At 35.1% G+C, this 23682-nt stretch overlaps 1 protein-coding gene across 1 annotated transcript in view; it reads right to left on the reverse strand.

Annotated features, from left to right (window-relative positions):
* The window catches only part of LOC149798128 (uncharacterized), a 94126-nt gene that overhangs the window by 63648 nt on the left and 6796 nt on the right, over positions 1–23682 (reverse strand). The window contains exon 2 of the mRNA XM_089963218.1: positions 14077–14166. Within this exon, the coding sequence (XP_089819344.1) occupies positions 14077–14166 (90 nt within the window). The remainder of the gene's footprint in view (positions 1–14076; positions 14167–23682) is intronic.

Genomic DNA, 23682 nt, shown 5'->3' on the forward strand with positions numbered 1-23682 from the left:
AATAAAGGGAATTAAAAATTATGTTAAAAATACCTAATATATCAAAAGTCATTTTTAAATAACCATGATAACTAGTGAGGAAAACATGGGAAATTATTTTTCTTTAAAATTTAAACCTGTGCAAAGTATAAAAATGAACAGTGAAACCTGAGCATTTTGTGTAATAGATATGTAGACATGGGATTTTACTGTAATAGCTACAAAGACATGGAGCTTTACTAACAGCTATGAACAAATGGGACTTTACTGTAATAATTATGAAGACATTGGACTTTACTGTAATAATTATGAATACATTGGACTTTACTGTAATAATTATGAAGACATTGGACTTTACTGTAATAATTATGAAGACATTGGACTTTACTGTAATAATTATGAAGACATGGGACTTTACTGTAATAATTATGAAGACACTGGACTTTACTGTAATAATTATGAATACATTGGACTTTACTGTAATAATTATGAAGACATTGGACTTTACTGTAATAATTATGAAGACATTGGACTTTACTGTAATAATTATGAATACAATGGACTTTACTGTAATAATTATGAAGACATTGGACTTTACTGTAATAATTATGAAGACATGGGACTTTACTGTAATAATTATGAAGACATTGGACTTTACTGTAATAGCTATAGTTTAGTTTTGAGAGTGTGAGGTTGCCATTTATGGAATAAGTTGTATGGGGCCATCCATTTAGTATGTATGTATGGAGGGGGAGGAGGGGTAACCCCAATGCATACACTTGTAAATGGGGGTGGGGTCTATTGATAATGTACGTACAGATAGGAAAGCGGGTGGGTATAATGATAGTAATAATAATAATAATTTGTCTAATATGTAACCTGTTTGACTGGGTTCAGTTGGCGTTTGAATTTTTGCGGACACTAGACAAACCGTTTAAAGTTACACATCTTATTTCTTTGATGCAGCCAGATATGCAACATCGGTGGACTGTCTGTTTTATTAAACATACTAATATTATTAATCCGTCAAGCGTATGTGCAGGTGGGGTGTGTAAAAAAGTATGCATGTTTACAGGAGGGGGGGAGGGAGGTCAAGCTTTGCCAGATTTTTGCGTACGTACTAAATGGATGGCCCCTTACAAAAGTGCAAAATGTCAGTTTGGGATGAAAAGAGAAAGCAATTTGACTAAATGAAAAGACTGCGAGTTCTATGATCACTGCTTAAAAATTTGCAGTCAGCAAGACTCAAATAACACATCAAAATACATTCTCTTGCAGTACAAAAATAGAATGGATTGGAGATGCTCACTTTTAAATCAAATTGCAAACAAAAGATATCCCAATCTGACATAGCATAATGTACCTGCAGATCAGGGTCTATGGTGTTTGTTTTACTTATTACTCCTAACAAACTGCACAGATTCTGATCTGCCTGTGCATTATGCATCGGTAGATCTGGGTCTGTGCAGTTTGCAGTTAGACTAAGTGAGTATATATGGTAACTATAATATTGTAGCCTCCAACAGCAAATGTTATTCATTATTATACCCCGATTTAAGTGAAAAGGTTTTGCACCGTGACTGATGGTTATTTATAATTATTTTAAATAACATTAATATCAGTTTGACTGCATAAATTCCATCACATACCTTTTATTTTTAAATTTAAATATAAAACATTTAAAAGTTAGTTAGGCCTTTCTTACTTTGCATGTGTTACTTGATAGAAGGGCTTATTTTATTAGAGAGGGACCAAATGATTTTTACCAAGCATCCTAACTCCTGGCCATAATCCACGTATATTTATCTGCAGATTTTGCATATTCACTTATCTGAATAAAGTGGCCACACTTCATTATGTCTGTGCTTATGTAACATGCAATAACACTATACTAATTTGGATATTAGTATCAGGAGGAACGCATTTTATAACAGTAGTTATCACGGTCTATTAGGATGGGGCTAAACTGAGTTATAATACTTACTTAACAGAAACCTCAGCCTTTGACTTTTCTCTCCGAAATCAATAGGGTTTATCCCTACCCCAAGTGCAATCCATCCACAATGTTCAGTAACCAGTGATGATGGAGAACTCAAGTTATTGCACAAAAAATGTTTTTCCTGTCAGTCAGTGACCTTCTGACCTATGACCTTGTAACCCCCAAATCAACTGGATCCTCCCTTCCTAGAAGTAAAGCTAACAATTTTTCAGTCATATCGCCATGATTTCTGCAGTGTGGCAGTTTATAGTGATGTCTAGCACAGTGGCATCGTGCCAGTCCTAACACTAACCTCTTAATGTTGAGCACCTAGCAAGGCAGCTGTTAGTACCATTTTTGTAAGTCTTTGGTAAGACTCAGCTGGGGTTCAAACCCAAGACCTCCTGCTTCCGAGGCAGACACTCTAACCACTAGGCCACCGGAGCGGTCTCATTTTCCTTCTGTAATAGTGACTACACCACTGACCTTTTAAGCCTGAAATTAATATGATTCTTTTTGACCCCTAGCTTGACCCCTAGCACAATCCCTCCTCAAAATAGCTTTAGTTATTATCCCGAAACCAATATGTAATAGATGGGCTGAGACACAGATAGACAATATCTTACCATGATATGCACAGCTGTAAATGGGTATATCAAAGTTCATTTCATTTTGCAAGGGATGAAGATCCTAGACTCTCTGTGTTCAAAACACAAAACGTATGTAGTTCAGTAAATTTGTTTAGTATAATGCAGTTCCTGAGATTACATCAATTTTCAACAAATTTACTCAACTAAGTAAAAAAAAACATTGATGTAATCTCGGGAACTGCATTATTTGTTTACTTAGTTGAGTAAATTTGTTTAGTATAATTGCAGTTCCTGAGATTACATCAATTTTTGACAACAGAAGCCTGAATGGCTGATTTACGGCAAGTCATAAATTGCTATAAAAAAATCCTGATGGATCTTTATACTTTTGGTGTTTTCTCTAAAAGGTCTGCTATTTTATTTAGTATAAATTCTTCTTTTAATTATTTAATAAGAGAAGCAAAGTTTGTCAAATCAAGTGTAAAGAATGAACAAGAAAATGGAATAATTACACTGCATAAATCCCAATAAAAGATGGAATAAGTGCACTAAATGCATCTCAATAAATAAATGGAATAATTACACTGCATATATCCCAATAAAAAATGGAATAATTACACTGCATAATCCCAATAAAAAATGGAATAATTACACTGCATATATCCCAATAAAAAAATGGAATAATTACACTGCATAAATCCCAATAAAAAATGGAATAATTACACTGCATAAATCCCAATAAAAAATGGAATAATTACACTGCATAAATCCCAATAAAAATGGAATAATTACACTGCATAAATCCCAATAAAAAATGGAATAATTACACTGCATAAATCCCAATAAAAAATGGAATAATTACACTGCATAAATCACAATAAAAAATGGAATAATTACACTGCATAAATCCCAATAAAAAATGGAATAATTACACTGCATGTATCTCAATAAATAAATGGAATAATTACACTACATATATCCCAATAAAAAAGGCTGACTTCAAAATAATTTTAAAAAATCTTAACAACTATGCAACAGTTTAAAGTAGAACACATGACTGTACTACTCTGTGTTGGAAGTGTTTTTTAAGTTATAATATATCTTTTCTCTGAACATTCTTACTTAAAACAAACAAGAGATCACTTGAACTGAATGTATAGGAGTATTGTAAATATTCATAAATGTGGTGATGTAATAAACACATAATAAGAAAATTATCATATAACAGGCAGGGTCCCATGAAAGTGCACATGGCCCCATAAACTAAACCCAATTGGCTTTTAGCACCCTTTTACTTCGAAAGCTGCAGAAAACACTGAACAAGATACATATACTTAAAACTTATCATATTGCATACTGATTAAAAATTGTTCTTAATTATGATTTGCATTTGTCATAGGTATAATTACCTTGGTTATTTCTTTTTTTTGTTGTTGTGGTTTTAATGTGAAGGTATCGAACCAGCAACCAATTTAGTAAATGGCTACCAGCCCACTGGTCTAATGTCAGCTAATTTTGCTGCAGACAGGTGCAAATAATAAGTAACCAGACCGTATTGCCAGTTTGATAAATCTATAAATTGTATATTTGTTACCATATTAAAATATAATAAAAAGCATGTGAAAAATAAATAGCAGCTAATTGCTTCTGATGATGACTTTTGAATGCAGAGCATAACAATAAGAATTGCTGAGTGAGATGAGAAGTGAAATAACTATCGAAAAATTGGTGTACAGTCTGTGTTATGTCGGGAAATATGCTATAGTTCTCTCCCATTGTAATGCACCTTGTTAACACATTAACCCCTAGCAACGACTTTACGGGGCTGGAGGTAGTAGCCTGCTGCTGAGCTCTGTAGCATCATGGTCATGCATGATAAACTAACATAACGTGGATGGTATTATAGAAAGGTGGACAGATGTAGCTCTACAATGATACCAAATAATCTGGAATATCTAGTTGCACTACAAAATACAGATAGAAAAACCTCATTTTTTGGACCCGATTTTTTTTACGCAAAATTCACCCGTGGTCGGAATCCCATTTTGTGTCTGGATTTTAGACTTTTTGGTCTCAGATCTAAGGCAAACTGGTATCAGCTGCAAGCAGACAGATGAGCCTTTGCAAAAAGTAGGACAAGAAACAAGTCCTACTTTTACCCTTCTGCTCATGCGCGAGTCTAATAGCCAATGAAAAACGATGTTTCTAACACAACTAGGCAGTATGTTATTGAAAGATGACCGGGGATTTGGTGTTTTCGAGTCTATTCAGAAATAGCTTTCAAAATGTGTTTCCTACTCGATTTTCAGGCAAAAATGGCAAAAACCTCCAGGGGTTAATGTGTTAAAATGCAATTCCAAATATAATGCAACACTGCTATGGACCCAATTACCAAAATCAACCAATGTGGGTTCAAAGAAAATTACATCACTCTGATGGCCTAAGCAGATAGAACATCCGCCTTGGATGTGGGAGGTTGTGGATTTGAACCCAAGCCGAGTCCTACCAAAGACTTATAAAACTGTTACTAGCAGCTGACTAGCTTGGCGCTCAGCATTAAGAGGTTAGTGTTAGGACTGGTCAGCCTGGTGTCAGGATAATGTGACTGGGTGGGACATCATGTTATACGTCTGTGGCATGATGCACTAGTGCAAGACATCACTATAAACTGCCGCACTGCAGACATCACAGCGATATGACTGAAAAATTGTTATAGCTACTTTACAAATCCAAAATCAAACAGCAAAGAAAATTATATAAAATTTTGTCTTATGTCTTCATTTTCTTTCAAAACAACATTATGTAACAAATTTTGATAGTGTCCATTATACTATGGTTCTGTTTATTATGATATTCTCAGTATATCACAATTTTGTACATATTGCAATTATCAGTATAATGTGTTTCAGTGCATAATGTGGTCCACAGTACTGGAGCCTTACTACATGTACCATGTTGTATTAGTGGAGAGCTATACTTCCAATTCCAACATCAACATGTGGAACTGTTCGGATGCTTTGATGTTTTATAGATTTAATCCTGTTTCTACAAGACTGTAGTGCTATGTGTGAAAAAGGCTTGTCTCTAATAAAGGAAATGAAGGCTGCATTAAGAAACAGGATACACGCAGAGACCAAGATCAAGATCGTAACTGTTGGGCTGCATTTTATCTAGTTCTAGCAATTCCCTCCTGCAACTCATTTCTCCACAGACCAAATTTCATGGACACCTGTAAGTTTGGTAATATTGCATCATCTTTGGAGGATGGGGCTAGTTCTAATGCTGTCACTAAAGACAAGTGTGTGTGTGTGTGTGTGTGCATGTGTGTGTGTGTATGTGTGTGAGAGAGAGAGAGAGATTTGGATTTTTAACATAGCTTTTAAAAAAATATCGTTACGATGTTTGGTGGCAGTTAATAGTGATCCCTAGCAATGGGGCATCAGAAAAGTCAGTGTATGGGGATCCTAATTCCCATTCTGATTATGACCTAGTTTGGTCATCAATGGCAACATCAGATTCTGATACCCAGCTTCAAAATAGGTATGCACGAATCTCAATCGGCTGGACAGTTAGCAGCATTGTCCTGGTTAATAAACAGTGGCCATTTTATACTGACTTTAATATAAAAGTAATAAATAAAATATATTATATAAATATTTTGTTTGCGTTTTTCTTTATTTTTCCATTTTTCATTAAACAAGATAATCATATTATGGGCTGATGTTGATGTCTACCTTCATTTACCCAGAGTCATTTACTTATTTTGTCTTCTTGTATTGTGAAATTTATGACTAGTTTGTAATGGACAGGACCAGTAACATTTTGAGGTTACTGGTCCTGTGGGCATGCTGGGGGTTTTGGTAAGTTTCACACACTAACTGTGACCACTGGATTACAAGTCATATGCTTGGATTATAAGTCCTATGCTGTGACCCTTGGATTACAAGTCTTATGCTGTGACCCCTGGATTACAAGTCCCATGCTGTGATCCTTGGATTACAAGTCCTATGCTGTGACCCCTGGATTATAAGTCCTATGCTGTGACCACTGGGTTATGAGTTCAATGCTATGACCCTTGGATTACAAGTCCTATACTGTGACCCTTGGATTACAAGTCCTTTGTTGTGACCCTTGGATTGTAAGGCCTATGCTGTGATCACTGGATTGTAGGTCCTATCATGTGACCCTTGAATTATAAGTGCTATGCTGTGACCCTTGAATTACAAGTCTTATGCGTTGACCCTTAGGTTATGAGTTCTGTGCTGTAACCCTTGGATTACAAGTCCAATGCTGTGACCCTTGGATTATATGTCCTATGCTGTGGATAGTAAGTCCTATGCCGTGATCCTTGGATTATAAGTCATATATTTTGACCTTTGGATAAGTTCTATGCTGTGACCCTTGGATTATAAGTCATATAAGTTGACCTTTGAATTATAAGTCCTATGTTCTGACCCTTGAATTACAAGTCCTGTGTTGTGACCCTAGGATTACAAGTCCTTTGTTGTGACCCTTGGTTACAAGTCCTATACTGTACCAAATAAGCTACCATGGCTCCATCACATATTTAATCATGTACATGCACAAAGAATGATGTTTTTGCATACATTATGGGGAAAATAACAGAGTTAATAATGTACTCTTTCTGGTCCATATTAACTTGACATGTCAGAGTCATACAGTATTTCTCCATTCTATACTGATTCATACCGAATTAGCATGCAGGATTATGGGTTTCCTGGAACTTTTGTCCACAGTACCCCGAATCTTGATTCAGATATGCCTCCTAAGTACGGTTTTTCATCAGAAAAAAAATACACCTGTTACTTTTTTTTTCAGAGCATGTCCATACACTTCAACATTGGTGCTAGCACTGGTATATGTTGTTACAAAAACTTTCAGATGGCAGTATATTTTCATTTTAAAACAACATACTTGGTATTCAAAACATGCAAGGTTTGTGTTAGCATGCCATTTTTAATGTCAAGTCTTCAATGGCCACGAATGTAACTGATTTTTTGGAACTGAAGGTACAACTATGGCAACAACAGTTTAATTTAGCCTAAGGATGAAATAATGACAAAAGGGACTATTATGATTTGCAGATATCAAATTTGTCATTTAATCAATGAATTAGAAATAGGAAGCTAATTCCAAAATTAAATAAGTTAATTTGTTTTTAATAAATGCTGGTGGAGGAGCAAACATTGTAAGTTAAATGAATTTTCTACAATTTAAGACATCAACCCTGATAAGGGAAATAGCTTACATATAATCTGTGTACTATAAACCTGGAGATGGGGGTGGGGTGACAGAGGGAGGAGAGATTAGAGGAAGGAGAGATCATAAGTTTTCGAAGCCAATAGTGAAGCTTATTTTTCAGGCAGAAGGCACAGCTACAGCAACAATAATTTAATTTATTCTGAGGTTAAATTAATGACAAAAGGGACTATCATTTTTTTAGATATCAAATTTGTCATTTAATCAATGAATGAATAATTAGAAAACTAATACCAAAATTAACGAAAATTATTTTAATGAATGCAGGTGGATGAGTAGACATTTCAAGTTATATGAATGTTCTAGAATGTAAGACATCAACCCTGTAAAGGAAAATACCTCACATATAATCTGAGTACAATTAAAGAGGGTTGGGGTGGAGAAATTATACATATTAGGATTGATGTCCTACATTACTGGACAAGTTAAATGAGACCATGATCCAGATCGGACAATTCCAGAGTACAGCGCGTAACAGGTTAAGCATGTTAATATTTTCATGAATTAGTTAAACACCTGATAAAACATTTACTGCAATAATGGAAATGTCCAAAGGCAAAAATGATTGTACAGTGCAGTCTACAAAGTTAAGGTGGCAAAAATGTCAAGTGAACAAGATTACTACTATCTCATTTTCTTAGCACTTATACTGCATTAAGTACTATCTTCCATTTTTATTTGAATGAATTGAGAAAAAAAATTACTTTCCCTGATTCCATTCCTTGATGTAGCGGCATACTAAAGGTAAATGGCACCTGGGGCAATGATGATGACCCAAAGGGGTTTTGGCACCCCAAAGTCTCTGGCACCTGTGGTTTTAGTGACTTAAGATCACTGGCAACTGGGGCAACCACCCCACCTGCACACACCCCCCTTCTACTGATCATTCCTAACAAACTGCACTGGCCAAGATCTTGTTCAGTATTATCATTACACTCCTTGTTTTTGTCATTATCAGGCATTATCATTACACTCCTTGTTTTTGTTATTATCAGGCATTATCATTACACTCCTTGCTTTCTGTCCTGCATTTTGGACAAGACAAAAATATTGATTGTTTTGATCATTTCAGTGTGATGTGACAGCTAGACTGCTGCAAAAATTGACTATGTGTAGGTTTCTCAAAAGAAAGAAATCAGTTGAGTCTCATCTGTTTTGTCTCTTTTTACATGTATCCACAGCTTAAATTAATCAATAGGAAAATATCAAAATCCTTCAGTCCATAATTGACAACTGCCAAGATCAGCACAATCACTTTGAATCAAAATTTGTTTGAGCTCTGAAAAAAACCTATAAAAACTGAACATTTATACTACTTTCCTATGTTTCAGAATGATGTAAATAAGTATGTTGATACTCTGATGTTTTTAATTATTTATATTCTATATATATATTATATTATAATTATTTATAAGCCAATCCCACAACAGACATTATAAATCAATCCAACAAGCATACATGTGGATATGGCATTTGCTATTTCTTTAAGACTGATACTACGATAGTCCAACATAAGATATTTAAATTTGATTTTATCAGGCCACACTGTCGTTATCTATGTAGATCTGAGTTTGATTGGCATAAATATAAGTATGTCAATTCTAATGATTAGACTGTGTTGTCTTGTTTTGCATCCAGTTTGACCTTGTTTAACTGTAATGTATGTCAATTCTAATGATTAGACGGTGTTGTCTTGTTATGAGTCCATTCTGACCTTGAGGTACTTTTCAAACATACAGGTACAATTTTGTATCTCAATCTTAAGACTAGACAACTTTACTGACCAATAGCCTAACATGAATTTGTTATGGTTTTGATTATTTAATGGAACAGCAACCCAAGTGTAGAGACAATTGGAGTAAAGTCCCTTGCCCAAGGACACACCAAGATAACTTACTGTGTCAGGCCTGATCGAAGGATTCAGTCACACGCATTTTTGGTCACATGCTAACCACCAGACCACCCCAGCTCCTCCGCCCCATTTTGAAATTAAGTATGTGTATAATTGTACTTGTATTTACCTGTCAGTCAATATCAACATGTCACTATATAACCATTTTAACCCTTTACCTCATGCAAGCGTCTTTGGACGACTCTACTCCATTCACATGGAAGCGCCTTTTGACGCCTCTATTCCATTAGCATGGAAGTGCCTTTTGATGCCTGCTATAAACATCAGCCATTTTAAGCTGGTTTTCATAAAGCCACCTTCGGGGAAAACCCCCTATTAGATACTACATTCATTTCAGCACATGACAATTACATCAGATCATGTGGTCACTGTTTATGCTCTGGTCGATATCTGCTATTTAAAGTAACTGGGTCGTAATCTCCACTATCCAAAATGGAGGTCGCGGATTTCATTCAGTACTTACGAAGTTTTTACGATTAGAATCACAACTATGAAAGATTCAATAACTTAGGTAAAGGCTCTGATATTGATGTAGGCAGCAATTAGTTTTTATAAATTATCAAATTCAGATGACTTAGTGATGTAGATGCAGACGAAAAACTTGTAAATTTTTGAGTATGAGAAATGGCAGCTACGGTTGGTCAAGCAGCCTCGCTGACATGACGGTGTAGGGGTTCTCTCAAGATTATAAAGCACATAAAAAAATTCTTCCGTGAAAAATAATTACACAGCTAAAATAATGGGACTTTACTCTTAAATTTTTCCGCATATAATAGATGTGTACCAAAAATGTAAAATGGTTAAAATTGCTGTTAAACGTAACATACACTACATTGCTTAATAGTTAACAGGCAGAACTATGCATATGGAGTCAAATAGGTAACATGTGTTCTATTTATAGTGCACTGCACTTTGTAATATGCTCTATGAGGTAAAGGGTTAAATAAATTTTTTTTTAAAGAAACATTTTTCTTTCAGGGATATTCTTTCCTCTGTCCTCAAGTGGAGCTGCTGCTAATTTGGAATTTTGGGATTTTTTTTAAACATAGCTTTAATAATTTTTCAGTCATATTGTACGATGTCTGCAGTGTGACAGTTTATAGTGATATCTAGCACTAGGGCATCAAGCGCAGACATGTAGCATGATGTCCCACCCAGTCACATTATCCTGATACCAGGCCGACCAGTCCTAACACTAACCTCTTAATGCTGAGTGCCAAGCGAGGCAGCTGTTAGTACCATTTTTGTAAGTCTTTGGTATGACTCGGCTGAGGATCGAACCCACGACCTCCCACATCCGAGGCGGATGCTCTAACCACTAGGCCACCGGGAGCTGTGGCTAATGGATTAGGAAATCTGTATTTAACTGAAGTGAATGAGACATTTTAAATAAAAGGATCTATATGCATCAGTTGGGTATGTTGGCACATAAGCACAATTTAGGTGTCCCAAGAAAGACAAACAAAAGAATGAAAATTAAAAACAAATTGGTAAATTCCTTAAAATACAAAGTCAATGTTTTTTAAAATATAAACGCACAATTTTAATCATCCAAGACATTAAAGGCTGGAACATCTTCATCGGACACATCCTACATTGCATCTATTAGTTTGTTTTTACAACATTCTGGGGCACATATCTAGCCTATTCTTTATGCCAAAGCCCACAAAGGCCAACCAGAAAAGGAGGCGTATCTGCCCTACATGATTTTATTTTGTATTCATCATAAAAGATGGTATCAGCATGATTATTAGAAAAGTATTTTGAATGTCTTTTTGGTGCCATTGGAATTACTAGAAATATTCTGCTCAGAAAATTATTTCTATATTATTGTTTGTATTCTAAATAGAGGTTATATTCATCCACAAAATTGGATTCGAAAAATTCCTGTATTTTGTCTATTAATATATCAGAAACCAGAAATTTCTCAACAGAATTAGGTAAAGTAAAACAAGTTAATATCCCAGGTTTGTAAATTATCTTTAGATAGACCCATATCTTAATTAAGGTTGGAGAGTTTAATCTGTAAAATATGTCAATTAATATGAATTTTCCAATACCGTAGTTTCTGGGATATTTTTCCAGCTCTTCTTTGACAAGGATATTCTAAATCAAAACTAATATGTTCATTACTTGCTCATTATTCTTGATAAAAGCAATACAGAACAAATAAGACTCATTATTTCTGCCAGCTATACTTTTATTTCAATGTATTATACATGTAATGACTTTCTTTACCAATGGCCCATTGTGAATATTTTGTCAACTGTACCAAATGACTTTCTTTACCAATGGCCCATTGTAAACATTTTGTCAACTGTACCAAATGACTTTCTTTAACAATGACCCATTGAAAATATTTTGTCAACTGTACCAAATAACTTTTTTTTATCAATGGTCCATTGTAAATATTTTGTCAACTGTACCAAATGACTTTCTCTACCAATGGCCCACTGTAAATATTTTGTCAACTGTACCAAGTGACTTTCTTTACCAATGGCCCATTGTAAATATTTTGTGAACTGTACCAAATGACTTTCTTTACCAATGACCCATTGTAAATATTTTGTCAACTGTACCAAACTGACGTAAAAGCAATTAAACATTCTACTATCATTCCAATACACACACACACACACACACACACACAAAAATGGACCCAGATAGATATGTGGACAATTTAAAAATGTTCATACATACCCTATGGGGCAGCTCTCTCAAATTTATGTCTGCCTGAACTGTCCTACTGTCCAAAAACAATTTTATTTACACTGCACAGCTCTTAAACCTTTCAATGTATTTCAAAAAAACTATGTACAAATGTCATGTAAACTACACAGAGGTGATTTATTATATTTAGAACTTTCTGAATTGATTCCTTTATGTTACCATGGAAACATAGTGTCAAATAGGTTACATACACACTGACTGTTTCAGACTTTGGTTACAACGGTAAGTAGTATACACAATGAGTGCAGGACCATTGGGTACTTACATATACAAACAGTGCCGGTCCATACGGTACATGCATGTGTAGCATACAAAACTGATAGCTGGACCACAGGGTCCTTACATATACAGTGCTGGACCATAGGTTAACTGCACATACAGTATTCAAAATTGAATGCTGGATCACAGGGTACTTGCAATAGGAGTCTTTATATAAGCAGCATAGAAACCGAGTGCTGGACCATTGGGTACTTTTTAGCATGTGACTGAGTTCTGGACCATAGGGTGATTGCAGTAGGAGTCATTTATATAAGCAGCATACAAACTGAGTGCTGGAACATAGTGTACATTTTGCATAAGACTGAGTACTGAACCACAGAATACTTGCAATAGAAGTCTTTATATACCATAAGCATCATACAAACTGAGTGCTGGACCATATGGTACTTACAACAGAAATCTTTATACAAGCAGCATACAAACTGAGTGCTGGACCATATGGTACTTACAACAGAAGTCTTTATACAAGCAGCATACAAACTGAGTGCTGGACCATAGAGTACATTTTAGCATACAACTGAGTGCTGCACTATATGGTACGTACAACAGAAGTCTTTATACAAGCAGCATACAAACTAAATGCTGGACCATATGGTACTTACAATAGAAGTCTTTATACAAGCAGCATACAAACTGAGTGCTGGACCATAGGGTACTTTTTAGCATAAGACTGAGTACTGGATCATAGAGAACTTGCAATAGAAGTCTTTATATACAGTAAGCAGCATACCAACTGAGTGATATACTACTTGTGTTAGTACCCAATGGTCAAGAAACATTCAATTTACATACAGCATTTTCTGTATTTTATTTCTACGGTAGGTTCCACAAGTGACTGAATGGTCTAACGTGCTTGCCTTTACAGATACTGACATTATACCTCTCATACTGTGACTGCAAGTCTCACCTTGGCCAATGTGGGTATGTGAAAAATTAGGTTGGTGGTTCCTCCTATGTGGTTTCATAGGTACTTCCTCCACCAAATACAATGGCTGCCATATATAGTCTATCATGCGCTGAAAAATAGTGTTGAAACCCACAAAACCAAACATAAACAAATATTCAATAGAAAACATTCGATGTATCAAGACACATCTCTGTAAGTTGATACATGTTCCAAGTTTAGCTGAAATAACTGAATCAGTACATGAGTTATGCTACTGAAGCAAAAATGTTTATACGATGACAGAGATAACTATATACATGATATAAAACCAGATGGATGGCAATGCAGATGAAAGAAGAAAAACAAACTTACTATTAAATGGAAATATAATGGAAAGAAAAATCCTGAAATATATTTTACATGTATTTGAGTCTCATTTTACCTTTTGGAGTCCATTTTGTTGAGTTTAGGAGTTTCATCATCTTCCTGTTGGCCGCTGGAATCAACTACACAAGATTCTACTGTTGGTGGCCTGAAATACAAATAATACGTTTCAAAGAAGAAATATCTCAGAATACCAAAACAATATTAACATTTGTTTTTAAGCGAGAACATCTGTGTGCATGTGAAACAATACCTATCACCCAGTTTCAAGCAGACAACTATTTCTCAGCATATTGTAGTACACGCCCAACAAGCGCAAGAGACCTTTCAAGGGCACAAAAGTAACATTTTGGAATAAAAGTTACATCAGAGGCAAAATAATACTTATGTCATCTTGTATTGATGTCTTTGCGATTATGTGTGAATGCACTCAAATGTGAATGAATTGAGGAATCCGCACTTGATAGTTTTATAGTTTAAATAGTCAGTAAATTATTACCATGAAAATATTCTGGTACAGTACATAATCACTTATAAATTAAGTCCAACTACATGCAACATGAAGTTTAAAATAGCAACTGTTTATATACAATAAGTGACAAACAAGAGACACAGGGCTACCATATATACCTACTTATACATTGAGTCAAACTGCAAACATTAATTATCCTGATCTACCTTTCAATAATACAACCAGGGTATACATTGTTCTACTGATTACTCCTAACAAATGCACAAGGCTAGATCGGCTGGTGCATTATTCGATAGCAGATCTTGGTCTGTGCAGTTTGCAGTTGGATTCAACTTATTAGTGAGTACAGTGTATATACAGTATATCATTAGCTAGTTTGGCCTTATGGCAAGATGAGCTAAGGATGTTGTCATTTTGACTATTTTGCAGAAAAGTCAGCACATATCAAATGTATGTCATTCTCCATAAAGTGATACCAAGCTACATATTATAGCTGTACATTACCAATGAATGGCTTGATAAAATATAAATCACAGTACAATGGTCTGTGTCTTGATAAAATATATGTATCACAGTACAATGGTCTGTGTCTTGATAAAATATATATCACAGTACAATGGTCTGTGTCTTGATAAAATATCTATCACAGTACAATGGTCTGTGTCTTGATAAAATATGCATCACAGTACAATGGCCTGTGTCTTGATAAAATATACATCACAGTACAATAGTCTGTGTACAGTACAATGGTCGGTGTCTTGATAAAATTTAGATCACAGTACAATGGTCTGTGTCTTGATAAAATTTAGATCACAGTACAATGGTCTGTGTCTTGATAAAATATATATCACAGTACAATGGTATGTGTCTTGATAAAATATATGCATCACAGTACAATGGTCTGTGTCTTGATAACATATGCGACACAGTACAATGGTCTGTGTCTTGATAAAATATATATTACAGTACAATGGTCTGTGTCTTGATAAAATATGCATCACAGTACAATGGCCTGTGTCTTGATAAAATATGCATCACAGTACAATGGTCTGTCTTGATAAAATATGCATCACAGCACAATGGTCTCTGTCTTGATAAATTTAGATCACAGTACAATGGTCTGTGTCTTGATAAAATATATATCACAGTACAATGGTCTGTGTCTTGATAAAATATGCATCACAGTACAATGGCCTGTGTCTTGATAAAATATACATCACAGTACAATAGTCTGTGTCTTAATAAAATATCTATCACAGTACAATGGTCAGTGTCTTGATAAAATATACATCACAGTACAATGGTCGGTGTCGTGATAAAATATGCATCACAGTACAATGGTCGGTGTCTTGATAAAATTTAGATCACAGTACAATGGTCTGTGTCTTGATAAAATTTAGATCACAGTACAATGGTCTGTGTCTTGATAAAATATATATCACAGTACAATGGTATGTGTCTTGATAAAATATATGCATCACAGTACAATGGTCTGTGTCTTGATAAAATATATATCACAGTACAATGATCTCTGTCTTGATAAAATATGCATCACAGTACAATGGTCTCTGTCTTGATAAAATATGCATCACAGTACAATGGTCTCTGTCTTGATAAAATATCTATCACAGTACAATGGTCTGTGTCTTGATAAAATATCTATAACAGTACAATGGTCTGTGTCTTGATAAAATATGCATCACAGTACAATGGTCTGTGTCTTGATAAAATATATCACAGTACAATGGTCTGTGTCTTGATAAAATATATCACAGTACAATGGTCTGTGTCTTGATCAAATATATATCACAGTACAATGGTCTGTGTCTTGATAAAATATGCATCACAGTACAATGGTCTGTGTCTTGATCAAATATGTATCACAGTACAATGGTCTGTGTCTTGATCAAATATGCATCACAGTACAATGGTCTGTGTCTTGATAAAATATGCATCACAGTACAATGGTCTCTGTCTTGATAAAATATCTGTAACAGTACAATGGTCTGTGTCTTGATAAAATATATATTACAGTACAATGGTCTGTGTCTTGATAAAATATGCATCACAGTACAATGGCCTGTGTCTTGATAAAATATGCATCACAGTACAATGGTCTGTCTTGATAAAATATATGCATCACAGTACAATGGTCTGTGTCTTGATAACATATGCGACACAGTACAATGGTCTGTGTCTTGATAAAATATATATTACAGTACAATGGTCTGTGTCTTGATAAAATATGCATCACAGTACAATGGCCTGTGTCTTGATAAAATATGCATCACAGTACAATGGTCTGTCTTGATAAAATATGCATCACAGCACAATGGTCTCTGTCTTGATAAATTTAGATCACAGTACAATAGTCTGTGTCTTGATAAAATATATATCACAGTACAATGGTCTGTGTCTTGATAAAATATGCATCACAGTACAATGGCCTGTGTCTTGATAAAATATACATCACAGTACAATAGTCTGTGTCTTAATAAAATATCTATCACAGTACAATGGTCAGTGTCTTGATAAAATATACATCACAGTACAATGGTCGGTGTCGTGATAAAATATGCATCACAGTACAATGGTCGGTGTCTTGATAAAATTTAGATCACAGTACAATGGTCTGTGTCTTGATAAAATTTAGATCACAGTACAATGGTCTGTGTCTTGATAAAATATATATCACAGTACAATGGTATGTGTCTTGATAAAATATATGCATCACAGTACAATGGTCTGTGTCTTGATAAAATATATATCACAGTACAATGATCTCTGTCTTGATAAAATATGCATCACAGTACAATGGTCTCTGTCTTGATAAAATATGCATCACAGTACAATGGTCTCTGTCTTGATAAAATATCTATCACAGTACAATGGTCTGTGTCTTGATAAAATATCTATAACAGTACAATGGTCTGTGTCTTGATAAAATATGCATCACAGTACAATGGTCTGTGTCTTGATAAAATATATCACAGTACAATGGTCTGTGTCTTGATAAAATATATCACAGTACAATGGTCTGTGTCTTGATCAAATATATATCACAGTACAATGGTCTGTGTCTTGATAAAATATGCATCACAGTACAATGGTCTGTGTCTTGATCAAATATGTATCACAGTACAATGGTCTGTGTCTTGATCAAATATGCATCACAGTACAATGGTCTGTGTCTTGATAAAATATGCATCACAGTACAATGGTCTCTGTCTTGATAAAATATCTGTAACAGTACAATGGTCTGTGTCTTGATAAAATATCTATAACAGTACAATGGTCTGTGTCTTGATAAAATATGCATCACAGTACAATGGTCTGTGTCTTGATAAAATATATCACAGTACAATGGTCTGTGTCTTGATAAAATATATCACAGTACAATGGTCTGTGTCTTGATCAAATCTATATCACAGTACAATGGTCTGTGTCTTGAAATAATATGCATCACAGTACAATGGTCTGTGTCTTGATCAAATATGTATCACAGTACAATGGTCTGTGTCTTGATCAAATATGCATCACAGTACAATGGTCTGTGTCTTGATAAAATATGCATCACAGTACAAATGTCTATGTCTTGATAAAATATATCACAGTACAATGGTCTGTGTCTTGATAAAATATATCACAGTACAATGGTCTGTGTCTTGATAAAATATGTATCACCAAGGCTGCATTACCAATTGGCACAGTAGGCACTGTGGATTGGGCCTATGAAAACATGATACTTGAAAGAGTATATGCAATGAGGTAGAATCATGTCTATATCAATCCTTTTATTAAAGTGCCTCAGGCCTACAAGGACCTTAATCTGGCCCTGTGTATCACACACTAAAATGGTCTCTGCCTTGACATAATATGTATCACATTCCAATGGTCTGTGTCTTGGTAAAATATATCACAATACAATGGTCTTTGTCTTGACAGAATATACTGATATATCACAATACAAAAGTCTGTGTCTTGATACAACATGTATCATAATACAATGGTCTGTATCTTCTGTATCTTGATACAATATACAAATCAAAACAATGTGGTCTGTGTCTTGATAAAATATGTATCACAATAGAAAGATCTGTCTTGATACAATATGCATCACAATAGAATGGTCTGTGTCTTAATACAATATGTTTCAGAACAGAAAGGTCTGTCTTAATACAACACATATCACAATAGAATGGTCTGTGTACTGATACTAAATGTACCACAATGCAATGGTCTGCCTCAATACAATATGCATCATAATACAATGGTCTGTATTTTGATAGAGTATATCACAATAGAAAGTTCAAAAGGGAACTGCGGTGGCTCAGTGGTTAGGATGCCCTGACTCATGATAGAAAAAGTCTGAGTTTTGAATCCTACAATTTAACCAGCATAGGTCAGCTACTATGGTGTGTTTTAGGGCAAGGCACTTGGTTCCAATTACTCTTGCGCTAAATGACCTATTTCTGTTGCTGTGCCTTAAAGCACCATACAAACCCAAAGAAGTGTCTAAATAACATATAATACATGCCCCATAGCAGGACATATGCAAGTTTTTATAAAAGTAAATATTTTATGTCAGGAAATGTAATTTTCTGCCCATAAAACACACTGCCACAAGTCGTAAAATCCCCAACTAAATGAGAGTAGTTATTGTTGTTGTTGTAATGTGTGCTGCATCAACCATCAGAGCTGATGGCATTTATATGGAGGTATCCAGATCTGTGTCTCAAATCAATTTATTGCTGATGTTAATACTCATAAATTATTACAATACTGACTTTAGCTCTTTAAACATTGTTCTTATGGTCAACTTGACAACTGAAATATTGACAGATTCTTAAATGGAACATTGACAGAATCCAGTGTATAAAGTAAAAGATGAAAAAGAAGTTAGTCTAAATTTTGTATGTATTTAAACTATTTTCAGTTATACATGAAAAGCAAATGCTACAAAATGTGTTCTGTAAACTATATACATAAATTTGTTTCTTTCTTCAAAATGTCACAGTACACACATCATATATAATCAGTTATAAGTCAGCTCCAACTGTGAACTGCAGAGACTCAGATCTGTCATTGCAAAATGCACCAGGCAGTGACAAGAAGCCAACATTCCTTCACAGGCAGTGACAAGAAGCCAACATTCCTTCACAGGCTGTGACAAGAAGCCAACATTCCTTCACAGGCAGTGACAAGAAGCCAACATTCCTTCACAGAAAGTGACAAGAAGCCAACATTCCTTCACAGGAAGTGACAAGAAGCCAACATTCCTTCACAGGCAATGACAAGAAGCCAACATTCCTTCACAGACAATGACAAGAAGCCAACATTCCTTCACAGGCAGTGACAAGAAGCCAACATTCCTTCACAGACAATGACAAGAAGCCAACATTCCTACACAGGCAATGACAAGAAGCCAACATTCCTTCACAAGCAGTGACAAGCCCACACTCCTTCAAAAGGAGTAATGCCAAGATTTTTAGCCCTACTGGTCAAGACCAGAAGAGTTTATGGAATAGCCTATAGTTTCTCACCTGTTTCCATTTGTTATCACTACTTCTAAACTACTTGGAGGACTACCATGAAACTTTACACATACAGCCAAAGTCTAGTTGGTTCTAAATGAAAATGGTGCTGTTCAGATATCCAATATAGCCATCACAGCAATCATCTTGAAAATCTTATTATCACTGCTCCTGAACAAATGGTTGTACCAACATAGGCTTGTAGCTTAAAGGCTTCTTATAATTTCAAGTTGGTCCTAAATGAAAATGGTGCCAATCTGATGGACAAAGCTGCCATCTTGAAAATCTTGTTAGTGATTTCTGAACTTAAAGTATATCAACATAGGATTTTCACCAAAAGACTTATGATGTCTATTTGGTCTTAAATGAAAATGGCACCAGCCAGATAATACAGACACCGCAGTAGCCATCTTCAAAATATTGTTATCACTACTCTGTTGAAATGATGCTCATACCAACATAAGAGTTTTCACTGAAAGATTTTTTGCCTACTTGGTCCAAAATGAAAATGTTGCCATTCTGACATCTAATATGGCCACCATGACAGCCATGTTGAAAATCCTGTCATAGCTTCTCCTGGTGAATAGAAAGTCATATCAACATGAGTTTTCAGCAGAAAACTTCTTATCATTTTAGCTGCATGCAAATGAAAATGGTTCTACTCAGACTTCCAATATGGCCCCTACAGTGGCCATCTCTTGAAAATCCTGCTATTACTACGCCTACTGAATGTGTGGTCAAATGAGTGTGCAGTTTTTACTGAAATACTTTTTATGTCTATTTGGGCCTGAATGAAAATGTTGCTGATCTGATATTAAATGAGGTTGCAATAGCAGCCATCTAGAAAAAAAATTATCACTACCAAACAAAGTCATATCTGCACAGGGTTTTCCCCATAAAACCTCTAAGATGTCAAGCTGGCTCTGGATGAAAATGGTACCAATTTGACATCCAATATGGCCACCACAGAATCCATCTTTTAAACCTTGTTACTGTTACTCCTAAATGGAAAACATACTAACACTGGGTTTTCACCAGAATACTAATTACAATGTCTAGTTGGTCCTGAATGAAAATGGTGCTGATCTAACCTCAAATACGGCTGCCACAATGAACATATTGAAATTCTTATCATTAATTCTTATGAATGGATAGTCACATCAAAATGAGGTTTTCTTTAAACAGTATCTAATTTATCCTAAATGAAAATCGTATTAATCTTACAGTATATCAAATATGAGTGCCACAGTGGCTAATTGTAAAATCTCATCACTTATTATTATCAGACACAGTATCAATATTCAGCACTTAAAATGATGGTCTTATCTTGAATACTATTCAGATAATAGTGCCTGTCCCTTCTAGGGACTCTTTGTTATATAGTAGTATGACTTCAACATTGGAGGTGAGATCAGGCATAAATTTCATTCAAGACTAACAACATACTTCACAATGCTTAAGTATTATCCAATACTGAATGATTTCTCCAGGGAATAACCAAAATGATGCAATTTCATCAAAATGATTAGAAATTCAACTTTCTTCCCATACTTACCTACTAGGCTTATTCAACTGCTGCTACTACTGTCTCTCACTCCTTACTTATAGTTGTTTCAGTTGCTTTATGTTATTTGCTCTATGTCCTTTGCCTCTTATAATGACCAGGGGCCCCGGGTGGCCAAGTGGTCTAAAGTGCTCACTGTTCTGGATCGCTGCCATCTCACCTCTGTCTGCGTGAGTCCAAGGCTCGGCTAGCATGGGTACGTGGGAAAGCCTGCCAGTAGCTTCTTGTGGGTTGGTGGTTCTTCCCTGGGTTTTCCAGGGTTCTTCCTCCATCAGTTATACTGGCCGCCATTTATAGCCTATCTTGTGCTGAAAAATGGCGTTAAAACCTAGAACAACAACAATAACAAATCTTATAATGACCAGATTTCAATTACAAGATGTCTTTGCTAAATACAGTATATACTTCCTTATAAATCAAGTCAACATAGATCCTGATCTACCATGCCTTAATGTGCCTGCAGAAAAAGTTCTATGTTGTTTGTTCTACTAATTACTCCAAACAAACTGTACAGACCCAAATCTGATGGTGCATTATGCAATGGCAGACATGGGTCTGTGCAGTTTGCAGTTGGACTTGGCTTATAAGAGAATATATGGTAAATCTGACAGTTTCAGTAAAACACTTCAAAGTGTATAGCATGTTACATATACAATGTGTATGTACAAGATACATGGACATAAAAAAAATCAAAGTTTATATCATGTTACATATACGCTGTGTATGTACAAGATACATGGACATAAAAAAAATCAAAGTTTATAGCATGTTGCATATACACTGTGTATGTACAAGATACATGGACATAAAAAAAATCAAAGTTTATATCATGTTACATATACGCTGTGCATGTACAAGATACATGGACATAAAAAAAAAATCAAAGTTTATATCATGTCACATATACACTGTGTATGTACAAGATACATGGACATGAATAAAATCAACAATGGTATTGGACCTATGGCTTTTGTAGGATTTACAATTACAAAGAAACTGTGCCATTGCTTACAACCTTGAAACAGCATTTCTTTAAAACAAAATGTTACTAATGAAAGGTTCTGTTAGACAACATGATTTTTAAAAATAACGACTTGTGTTTTGTCAGCATTATCAACCTGTATTATGTTCTGTAGTGTGTGCTACAACCAATTCTCGTCAAATGTTCTTTTCATAGTGATGCCACATCCAGTGTGAAAATCATGGATTGGTATATTAAGAAAAGCAGTGACATAAAAATCCAACTCAACAATCCACTTGAGCAAAGACCTGGAAATACATAATTTAAATGAAATTTAGTTCCTGTCCCAATGACATTCACATGGATGTTCATTTACACATTTACCAATTTTGACAATGTTTACAGGCAGTAAATATACTAAACCATTTACATGTGCAAACATTTCAGCCTTATGCTTTTGTCAGTAATGGTACTAATAAATGTTAAAGGTTTCATGATACAACATATCAAATGAGCACAGCTGCAGTGCACTCATTTTAAAAGAGGGAATTTAGTGGGGACTTTATTGTGATGAAGGGGATTCATTCAATTTAGTGGGGACTTTATTGTGATGAAGGGGATTCATTCAATTTAGTGGGGACTTATACAATCACTCATCCTGTAAAACAATGGAGTAGTACAGACATGCATAAAAAGATTCTGAAGATGGCCACCAAGGCAGCCATTTTGTAAGCTGAATTGGCATAGTTTAATACAGGACCAACTAAACATTGCAGTAAGTGTCTCAATGGAAAAGTTAGACCAATGTCAATACAATCATCCATTCAGGAGACGCTGTAATAAAACATTACATACATTTTCAAAAAGGACCAACTACAAATAGTATGACATGCTCTAGTGACAAACCTGTATCAATATGACAAAAAAAAAGTGTTCATACAAGAATTTCAAAATGGCCACCACTGTGAATGTGCTGGCAGTCTGATCATGTTCATTTACAACCAGACATTATAAGAAGTCTCTGAGTGAAAATCCAGGTAGACTTGCCCACCTATTCACAAGTACATGTAGTAGCTAACAAGACTCAAAAAGGCTAGCATTATGGTCATATTGGAAGTCAGATGGGCACAATT

This window comes from Sinohyriopsis cumingii, chromosome 6 (genome assembly GCF_028554795.1).
Source record: "Sinohyriopsis cumingii isolate HCF-2022 chromosome 6, ASM2855479v2, whole genome shotgun sequence".
NCBI classification, from domain to species: domain Eukaryota; kingdom Metazoa; phylum Mollusca; class Bivalvia; order Unionida; family Unionidae; genus Sinohyriopsis; species Sinohyriopsis cumingii.